Source organism: Carlito syrichta, unplaced genomic scaffold (genome assembly GCF_000164805.1).
Source record: "Carlito syrichta isolate Samal-C Ts95f unplaced genomic scaffold, Tarsius_syrichta-2.0.1 Scaffold302712, whole genome shotgun sequence".
Taxonomy (NCBI): Eukaryota; Metazoa; Chordata; class Mammalia; order Primates; family Tarsiidae; genus Carlito; species Carlito syrichta.
In genome coordinates, this window is record NW_007246808.1 from 328454 (window position 1) to 339580 (window position 11127).

The 11127-nt window shown below is 44.9% G+C and overlaps 1 protein-coding gene across 1 annotated transcript; it reads right to left on the reverse strand.

Moving 5' to 3' along the window:
* Window positions 1–381: 381 nt before the first annotated feature.
* SAMD15 (sterile alpha motif domain containing 15) lies at window positions 382–10877 on the reverse strand. Its single transcript, XM_008057062.2, has 4 exons — window positions 10835–10877; window positions 9447–10654; window positions 7573–7671; window positions 382–670 (listed from the first exon to the last, which is right to left on the reverse strand). The coding sequence occupies exons 1-4, from the start codon at window positions 10875–10877 to the stop codon at window positions 434–436; spliced, it is 1587 nt and encodes a 528-aa protein (XP_008055253.1). The 3' UTR covers window positions 382–433.
* Between the last annotated feature and the right edge of the window lie 250 nt (window positions 10878–11127).

The window sequence follows — 11127 nt, forward strand, 5'->3', positions numbered from 1 at the left end:
AAGGATATGATTTCTTTGTCTTTGCAATCTCTTCAGCAGCTTGCCTGTGCTACACACCCTAGTTGAAGGCCTATTCAAGGATAAAATGGTTTCTTTTGCTTTTATGGAGAGGGTTATCTGGGTTGGCGGCAGATTTTATTTTAAATTATATTTCCTCAACATGTTCTGACTACCAGGTGCGTTATTAGAATTTGTCAGGAATTCTTATAGTTACCCAGAAAGATAAGTATTGTTATCTGTTTTAACGTGAAATTACACTGGAAAATAAATAAAGGGAAGGTATCATGAGTCAGGGACAGAACTAGGAATGGAGCCACCAGTTGTTCTAACTCTGATCCTTAATGAAAAGGAGAAAAAGAAAAACCAAGGAAGACTCACCTCTTCCCCCAAGTAATTTAGTGTGATCTTTCAAACTAGGGGAAATGGCTCTCCCCTACAGCTCAGTGTAAGGTAACGCTGCATTTTCTTCAGGGGCAGTCATTTGTGGATCGTAATCCTGTAATCCTGCTGCTTTGATAAATTCAGATAAGGTCAAGGAATCAGATTTTATCCCAATATGACTTTTTTGCTCTAAAAATAAGCCAATAATGTCCCTATAGGGAAGGTTGATGGAGCGTTTGAATAATGGCTCTTCAACTCCCAGTAGCTCCCGCGTATGCCGAGAAATTACCTGAAATACAAGGATAATTTTTAATGGGACTAACCTGAAAACACAACTAAATCAAAAAAGGTTTATTTAGTTTCTTAGGCCTCTTGAAAGCTAACCCCTAGCGGGGCTCAGTGGCTCAGCCTGTAATCCCGCGCCTTTGGGAGGCTGAGGTGAGTGGACTGCCTGAGCCCGCGGGTTCGAGACCCGCCTGGGCAACGAGACCTCACCTCTACAATAAATCAAAAAATCAGCCGGGCGTGGTAGCGCATGCCTGTAATTCCGGCTACTTGGAAGGCTGAGGTGGAAGGATCATCGGAGCCCAGCAGGTCGAGGCTGCGGTGGCCGGGAGCGGCCACTGCACTCCAGTCTGGGCGACAGAGTGAGACTCCAACTCAAAAAAAAAAGAAAGAAAGCTAACCCCTTAACGTTATTTCTATGGAAAAATAAAATAATGGAAAAATTCACAGCCTTACTAGCCTGGCCTCACCAAAAGCACGTTCTTAAGAGAAAAGTCTCAAACTTGTGGGCTCAAGAGATTCTCCTGCCTCAGCTTCCAAAGTGCTGGGATTACAGGCATGAGCCACCATGCATGGCCATTTCTTTCTTTGTGCTGAGCAATTTGACCAACCATAATATGCTTTGATTAGGAGCCATGGTTATCCCTGGGAAGGTTAATGAATAATTTGTCTATAAAGGGGTCAGTAAATTTGTAATTAAGAAATTATTACTCAAATAGTTACCTAATTTGTTTAACTAAAAAATAAATCTCGCCGGGCTCGGTGGCTTAGCCTGTAATCCCGCGCCTTTGGGAGGCTGAGGTGAGTGGATTGCCTGAGCCTGCGGGTTCGAGACCCGCCTGGGCAGCGAGACCTCATCTCTACAATAAATCAAAAATCAGCCGGGCATGGTAGCACATGCCTGTAATTCCGGCTACTCGGAAGGCTGAGGCGGAAGGATTGCCAGAGCCCAGCAAGTTGAGGCTGTGGTGGCCGGGAGTGGCCACTGCACTCTAGTCTGGGCAACAGAGTGAGACTCCAACTCAAAAAAAAAAATAAAATAAAATAAAAAATCTCAAACACTAAAAAGCAGACAGTGAAGTTCAGCTGTTTTCTTACTACTTGTGTATTCTCTTAAAATGTCTTTTGCCACAATTTTCAGTGTCTCTAAACATTTGTATTTATTGAGCACATGCCTCTTGATAGCCTAGATTAAATTGTGACTGCCTTTCAAATTCTAGTTTTAATCACAGGCCAGTCCATGAAATTGCTGCTAGAACACAGCCAAATGGGGTATTTATAAAGAATATTTTAAAAAAGTAAGCCGGGCTTGGTGGCTCAGCCTGTAATCCCGTGTTTTGGGAGGCTGAGGTGAGTGGATTACCTGAATCCGCGGGTTTGAGACCTGCCTGGGCAACTTGGAGAGACCTCATCTCTACAATAAATCAAAAATTAGCCAGGCGTGGTAGCACGGGGAGCGGCCACTGCACTCCAGTCTGGGCGACAGAGTGAGACTCCAACTCAAAAATAAATAAATAAATAAAATAAAAATGTAAAGTCACTAGTTAGAGTTACAAGACTGTACAATTCATGTCATAGACAGTTCTAAACCTGATGTAAAACTGCCCATTAGCAAGGCATTTTAGAAAGGCATGATATTATTCTCAAATCTTACTTGAATTGGTTTTGTTTAGACTCTAGAAGTGCTTAATGGGTAAAAGACAAAGTTGCATAGTTGCTTGCCTATTCCGGGTGAGAAATTTTGTTTTTTAGAGATGGGGTCTTGCCATATTGCCCAGGCCAGAGTGCAGTGGCTATTAACAGACACAATTATAGTGCACTACAGTCTTGGACTTCTGGGCTCAAGCAATCCTCCTTGCCACAGCCTCTCAAGTAGCCCAGTGAGAATTCTAATTGAAGTCTATAGCAAGTGGGGTTTCTAAGAATTGTGATCACAATTACTATAGGTGGGTCCTAAGGATTCTTATTTGTGATTGATGCTGCTACACTGAGTGCCTTGTTTGGTAACCACTTCATCTTAATTCTCCTTTAAAAAGCCCTGACTGGGCGTGGTAGCTTATGCCTATAATCTCAGTACTTCGGGAGGCCGAGGTGAGAGGATTGCCTGAGCTCATGAGTTTGAGACTAGCCTGGGCAACTTGGTGAGACCTCATTTCTACAAAAAAACCAAAAATTAGCCAGGCATGGTGGCACATACCTGTAGTTCCAGCTATTTGGAAGGCTGAGGTGGAAGGATCACCTGTACCCAGCAGGTCGAGGCTGTGGGGGCCAAGAGCGTGCCACTGCACTCCAACCTGGGTGAGAGTGAGACGCCAACTCAAAAAAATTAAAAAAAAATAAATTAAATGGCCTGAATAGAAAAAGTTATTCTATAAATTCCCAGAAGTTTAACAGATGGTTCCCTAAAGAGGTATCCTGTAGTAATAAAACGCATTCACTATTAACTGAATTACTATTACTATTAACTGAATTCACTATTATGGCTCACACCTATAATACTACCACTTTGGGAGGATCACTTGAGCTCAGGAGTTCAAGACCAGCTTGGGCAGCAAAGCAAGACACTGTCTCTATAAAAATAAATAAAGAAAAATAAATTAAAAATAAAAACAGAAAGAGTTGTGTGCACACTGTGGGCTGAGAGTCTAGTGCTATTTAGTACAATTTCTAATGCAGAAATTAAGTGTTCCCTATACATACTTGTGTGTTTTTGAGAAGCTTTTGTTTGTTTTTGGAAAGAAGTATATATGTAATCTACTCATGTTTCTTTCCATGGGATATAAGGACAAATGGCATGGATTTCTTAATAAAAATAAATTTCTTTCTTTTTTTTTGAGTTGGAGTCTCACTCTGTCGCCCAGACTGGAGTGCAGTGGCTGCTCCCAGCCACCGCAGCCTCGACCTGCTGGGCTCCGGCAATCCTTCTGCCTCAGCCTTCCAAGTAGCTGGAACTACAGGCGCGCAGTACTACACCCGGCTCATTTTTGATTTATTGTAGAGATGAGGTCTTGCCAAGTTGCCCAGGCGGGTCTCAAACCCGCGGGCTCAGGCAATCCACTCACCTCAGCCTTCCAAAGGCACGGGATTACAGGCTGAGCCACTGAGCCCGGCAAAAATAAATTTCTTAAAAAAGATATTAGAAATGCTAAAAGCTATTGGTTACATGCAGAAGAGTCACACTGGAATCAAGAAATACAATCTAAGGCAATCCACTCACCTCAGCCTTCCAAAGGCACGGGATTACAGGCTGAGCCACTGAGCCCGGCAAAAATAAATTTCTTAAAAAAGATATTAGAAATGCTAAAAGCTATTGGTTACATGCAGAAGAGTCACACTGGAATCAAGAAATACAATCTAAGGCAATCCACTCACCTCAGCCTTCCAAAGGCACGGGATTACAGGCTGAGCCACTGAGCCCGGCAAAAATAAATTTCTTAAAAAAGATATTAGAAATGCTAAAAGCTATTGGTTACATGCAGAAGAGTCACACTGGAATCAAGAAATACAATCTAAGGCAATCCACTCACCTCAGCCTTCCAAAGGCACGGGATTACAGGCTGAGCCACTGAGCCCGGCAAAAATAAATTTCTTAAAAAAGATATTAGAAATGCTAAAAGCTATTGGTTACATGCAGAAGAGTCACACTGGAATCAAGAAATACAATCTAAGGCAATCCACTCACCTCAGCCTTCCAAAGGCACGGGATTACAGGCTGAGCCACTGAGCCCGGCAAAAATAAATTTCTTAAAAAAGATATTAGAAATGCTAAAAGCTATTGGTTACATGCAGAAGAGTCACACTGGAATCAAGAAATACAATCTAAGGCAATCCACTCACCTCAGCCTTCCAAAGGCACGGGATTACAGGCTGAGCCACTGAGCCCGGCAAAAATAAATTTCTTAAAAAAGATATTAGAAATGCTAAAAGCTATTGGTTACATGCAGAAGAGTCACACTGGAATCAAGAAATACAATCTAAGGCAATCCACTCACCTCAGCCTTCCAAAGGCACGGGATTACAGGCTGAGCCACTGAGCCCGGCAAAAATAAATTTCTTAAAAAAGATATTAGAAATGCTAAAAGCTATTGGTTACATGCAGAAGAGTCACACTGGAATCAAGAAATACAATCTAACCATCCTTCCCCTTATCCAGTGATTCTTAAAAGTATGCTTAAGGTTCACCTACGAAATAAGAGGGTCCTCTGATAAACTCTCTCTATTTTTTTTTTTTTTGAGTAGGAGTCTTTGTTGCCCAGGCTGGAGTGCAGTGGCACGATCATGGCTCACCACAGCCTTGACCTCCTGGGCTCAGGCAATCGTTCCAACTCAGCTTCCCAAGTAGCTGGGACTACAGGAGCATGCTACCATACCTGGCTAATTGTTTTTTAATTTTTTTGTAGACACGAGGTCTTGCTATGTTGCCTAGGCTGGTCTTAAGCTCCTAGACTCAAGCAATCCTCCCATCTTGACCTCCCAAAGTGTTGGGATTACAAGCGTGAGCCACCACACCTGGCCAGGATTCCTTTTTTTTTGAGTTGGAGTCTTATTCTGTTGCCGCCCAGGCTAGAGTGCAGTCTTGACCTGCTGGGCTTAATCAGCCCTTCCACCTCAGCCTTCCAAGTTGCTGGAACTACAGGTATGTGCCACCAAGCCCAACTAATTTTTTGATTTATTGTAGAGATGAGATCTTGCCAAGTTGCCCAGGCTGGTCTCGAATTCCTGGAATCAAGCAATACTTGCCTCTGCCTTCCAAAGTGCTGGGATTATAGGTATGAGCTGGCGCATCCAGTCAGTGCTATTTAAATAATATGCAACAAGGCAAGTGTAGTAAAATTGCTGAGATATTATAAAGTATATAAGGCTATACTTTAATATAAAATCATGCATAAAAAGGAATAAACAACTAATCTGTATTCTCCAAATATTTACCACAAAGTTCTTTTTGTTCACTGGAAACAGTGAATAATTAAAAATACTTTGAGAATTATTTTCTAAGAAAGAAAGATGAAGCAGGTGTAATGCTACTGGGTCTAGCTTGTTCTTAGAATAAATAAGATTGGGCCGGGTGCGGTGGCTCAAGCCTGTAATCCCAGTACTTTGGGAGGTTGAGGTGAGTGGATTGCCTGAGCCCGCGGGTTCGAGACCCACCTGGGCAACTTGGTGAGACTGCATTTCTACAATAAATCAAAAAATTAGCCGGGTATGGTAGCACGCGCCTGTAGTTCCAGCTACTTGGAAGGCTGAGGTGGAAGGATCACCGGAGCCCAGCAGGTCGAGGCTGCAGTGGCTGGGAGCGGCCACTACACTCCAGTCTGGGTGACGAGTGAACCTCCAACTCAAAAAAAATAAAAAAAAATAAACTTATTGTCTGAATGATCTTGGGCAACCTGCTTTACCTTTCTGGACCTCAGTTTCCCCTTTTGTAAAATGGGAATTAGGTGAAATAATTGGGGTCCAACACACAGTAGTGCTCAGCACAGGACAGCTATAAGCAGAATCTAAGAGATTAGGTACTTACCCAGGACTGTGTGTTTAACGATTTCAAGAATTTCCTTTTATCTTGTTACCAGTAAAAGCACTTGGGTATTAACAAGAGTAGTTTTCTTATTTTCTAAATCACATGACTTATGGAATTACATGGTTCTAAGGCCTGAGGAAGAGCCACAGTGAACCAAAATCTCTGAAGGATGGAACCTAGGGATCTATTCAGAACAAATCTCAGCTTATTCTGAAGACTATCTGAATTTGGAAACCATGGAGGGGGAGCATTTATAGCATGGTTGTACTGAGTGAAACCATGGTGATGTTGGGGTATGGCATGAAAGGACAGGTTACAAATGAGATGATGTTTGTGATGCTTTGTTAACCGCAAACTGCTACCATTGAAGGGTACTTTATGCAAACGAGCATATTGTGAACTGTTGGTGCTGGAGAGTTTAGAACACTGAGGCCCAGGCTGGGCATGGTGGCTCATACTTGTAATCCCAGTACCTTGGGAGGCCAAAGCAGGAGATTGCTTGAGCCCATGAATTTGAGATGAGCCTGGGAAACATTTCAAAGTTGACATTAAAGCAGGCAAAATGCATATGGTGTTAATAAGTCCAAAATGGGTGCTGGAAACATAAAATGTCTTCTTTTTTTTTCTTTTTTTCTTTTTCCTTAGTATTTTGGTTTTTTTGTTTTGAGAAAGCAGGATTTATTGGGAAGACAGAAAAGCTCCCACAGTGGGAGGGGACCCAAGAGGGGTTGCCCGTAAAATGTTATGAGAGCTTGGGAGGGGTTGCTGTAGACTGGGAATGTTAGGAAAGACTTTTGGGGAGATGAGAATGATGAACTGATTCTGAAGGCTGATGAAAATTCATATTAGTAATACAGGGGATGGGGGAACTGAACAGAGACAAGAGGGAGGAAGGCACTAGACAGAGTGGCAAGAAGGGGATTAGACCAGTTGGCTGGAGCCCAAGATTCATGTGGTGGAGTGGCAGGGAGGAACCTTGTTGGGGGGGTCTTATATCCTTAACTATCTAGTAAGCAGAAGAGACCCAAGAAGGTTTCTGAAAAGCACATAAGTTGCTGGAAAGCGAGAGCCTAAACTCAGGGCCCTGGAATTCAAAGGGCCCATGGAGAGAGGTAAAAGCAGGAGGCCACTGCAGTGTTTGAGGTGTGAGGCCACACAAGACCGAAAGGTGGAACTGGAGAAAACCAGACGGCATAACTGCCACAGGACAAACAGTTCTTAGGATCTTTGTAGGGATCAAAGTAGAGAGCAGCAGCCACTGTGGGCCCAGGAGACTGGGAGTATGATGACACCGTTGACAGCAATGGGAGGCCAGGCTGGAAGAAAGGGAGGCTGGGTTGAGCCGTGGTGCAGTTGTGCTCCGTAGGGACGTTGTGGAAACAACTCACCTTCATGTCCTCAAAATCGGTTATGCCCATCTGGGGGAGGTTGGAGCAGTTTACCTGGATGAGTTTTCGGCCACTGATGAAGTTGGTGGTAAAACACTCCTGTGAGTACAACAAGAACATCACTCAGAAAATGTGCTGCAAACAGAAGGAAGTGGAAGGAGGGAGGGAAAGGAAGGAGGAAGGGAAAGAGGGAGGAAGGATGGAAGAAATCAAGTTTATCTCTGGTTCTATACTGAGAAACAAGTTAAATTTATTTTCTTTTTTGGAGACAGTATCTCGCTCTGTCACCCACAGGGTAGAGTGCAGTGATGTAATCATAGCCCACTGCAGCCTTGAACTCCTGGACTCAAGTGATCCTCCACCTCAGCCTCCCGAGTAGCTGGGACTATAGGGGCATGCTACCACACCCAGCTCATTTCTATTTTTTATATATTTTTGTTTTTGTTTTTTTGAGTTGGGGGTCTCTTCTGTCACCCAGGCTGGAGTGCAATGACACAATCATGGCTCACCGCAGCCTCCACATCCTGGGATCACATCAGGTCATCCACCCACCTCAGCCTCCTGTGTAGCTGGGACTACAAGTGCACATCATCATGCCTAGCTAATTTTGTGACTTTTTTTTTTAATTTGGTAAAGATGAGGACTTGCTGTGTTGCCCAGACTGGTCTCAAACGTCTGGGCTCAAGTAATCCTCCCACCTCAGTCTCCCAAAGTACTGGATTATTATAGGCATGAGCCATTGTGCCCAGCACTTAATTTTTTAATTTTTTGTAGAAATGGGGTCTCACTGTATTGCCCAGGCTGGCCTAGAATTCCTGATTTCAAGTGATCCTCCTACCTCAGCCTCCCAAAGCGCTGGGGTTATAGGCGTGAGCCACTGTGCCTGTCCAAAATTTATTTTCTGTCCTAATGATACCTTATCTTTCCATCTAAGCTCTTTTTTAAATTTCACACTGTTCCTTAACATTTTTTTTTGGCATGCTACAACCAGTGTTTCTTCGTGTCTTGTTTATATGTTTTGAGTTGGAGTCTCACTCTGTCGCCCAGGCCGGAGTTCCGTGGCATACTTCACGGCTACCCCAGCATCGCCCTGCTGGGCTTCAGTGATCCTTCTGCCTCAGCCTTCCAAGTAGCCAGAACTATAGGTGCGTGCTACTATGCCCCACTAATTTTTGATTTATTGTAGAGATGAGGTCTCACCAAGTTTCCTGGGCTGGTCTGGAATCTGCAGGCTCAGGCAATCCACTCACCTCGGCCTCCCAAAGTGCTAGGATTACAGACTGAGCCACTGAGCCCGGCAATCTTGATTATATTTTTAAGTACAGGAGGTACAGAAGGTTCCAGATCTGTGTTTTTTTGTAGTAGACTAAAACACAGTTGGCATCAATAAAATAAAAGCTTACACTACCTTTTCAATAAAACTATTTTTGGTTAATTGGCTAACAATACACTTAAGCACTCATAATACATAAGACATACTGGGGGCAAACACTTAAGATGAATAGAATAGTGCAGGTTCAAGCTAAGGGAGTTGCCACTAAATTTCACAAAGTACCAAAAAGCCTACCTTGGACAAAACCGATTTAAAAATACAGTTTCCTATGAAAAGAGGCCTATATACATTTCTTGGTTTTTCAAGACTTGCAGGGAAGTGTAATCACTGGTATGAAGAGGAAAAACAAACAGATGTGACCTTCCCTTTCTCTCCCAAAATACAAATATCCATCAGTGGCGAGGTCAAAATTAAAACCCAAGTGACTTCTACCACAGTTCAGGACTTTTCAATGCTCTTTCTGGCGAAGAACAAGTGAGAGCTCAGGGCAGGTTAGAGGGAAGAAGAGGCAGAAGGATGAGAGCATGTGATTCAGGCCTACCTTGTACTGAGGGAAGCCTAGCTGGCTAATCCACTCTGCGACGTTCTCTGGGTCCCAATTAAGATACTCAAATTGTAACTTAGTCCTTTTTTTGGGCTGGGTGTTTTTATCTTCAGGTACCAGTTCCTTCCGCTCTTGGGAGAGATCTAGAACTTTCTTTCCACTAATGGGCTCTCTTAATTCTGTCTGAAACTCTGGGGAATGTGAATTCGATTCTTTACTGATGTTAAGCTCTTTGTGGAGTCCTTGTTCTTCAGTGGCTGTTTCTGACACCTTTCCAGTCTGATGTTCGGGGTGCTCTAGCACATCCCTGTCTACAGAATACTTAGATTTGGCTGGTTCTGGCCCATCTTCCTTGGGAAATTCTACATGTGTCTTTCTTGGTTTGGCTTCATGTGGCAACTCTAGATCTTTCTCCTCAATTGGCTCTCTCTGTGTCTCCTCTGGAATCTCTGGTTTAGTCTCTTCTGGAGGTTGAGTATCTGCTTCCTCAGCAGACGATCTTGGTTTCTGCTCTGGAAACGCTGGTTTGGTCTGCTGAGGTGGTTCTGTGCTTTCTTCCTCAGTCGACTCCCTCTGTGTCTCCTCTGGAATCTCTGGTTTGGTCATCGTTGTTGGCTGTAAATCTGTCTCTTCAACTGCTTCTCTTGGTTTCTTACTTGGAACATCTGGTTTGATCTGCTCTGGAGGCTCTAGGCCTGTCTCTTCATCTTGCTTTCCAAGTGATTCCTCTGGAGCCTCCGGTTCAGTTTCCTCTAGTAACTTGGACACGGCTTCCGTTGGTCGTGCTGGACCTGTTTCTGTGACTGACCCCAGGAGGACATCCTCTGTGACGTTTGGTTTCGCCTCCTCTGGTGGCTCTAGGTGTGGATCCTCACTCTTTTCATCCGCAGCGCCCTCCAGATCTTTGAAAAGCTCCCCTCCCATCTCCCCGACTGTCTCCGACTTGACCTGAGGAATTCCTGGCTCGATTTCTCTCAGTAGGTCCATCTGGGACCCCTTGGCAGGGTCTTTCTCGGACGTCCGTCTTGCTTTCAGCCGCACGTTCTCAGCATTCTCCGACTTCCCCTCCTTGAAGCTCTTTTCCTCGGTCTCAATCTGCGTGGGTGGCTCCGGGCCTGCCTCTGCCGTGGCGTTTGGTTCGGCACTTTTATACAGTTCACCGAGGTCAGGCGGTTCAGGCCTCTCGGGCTCCAGCCCTTCACCTTCTGTGCTAATTTGTTCGACCTCACTTTCTCTGCGAGACCCTAATGCATCATATTCCTCTTCATCTTCAGTGGCTGTTTCTGATACCTTTCCTGTCTGATGCTCGAGGTGCTCTAGCGCACCCCTGTCTACAGAATACTTAGATCTGGCTGGTTCCGGCCCATCTTCCTTGGAAAAGTCACTTTCTTCGGGGCCAGAGTCGTCATCATCTGGGACTTCAGCCATTTGCAACTAGGCGGACGCGCCCGGGCCTCCTAGCAACCCCGTCTTCCGACAGCGTCTCCGTGGACACCACGACTTCCGGCAGCGTCTCCATGGATACCACGGCTTCCGGCAGTGGGTTCCCACTTTCCCCTGGGTTTTGTGTGCGCTTCCAAGCCCTGACTTTTAAAACCGGCGGCCACAAGCACGCAGGAGCCGCCCCGCGCCCGCGCCGCCCGCCGCCCGCCGCCCGCCGCCCGCCGCCCGCCGCCCG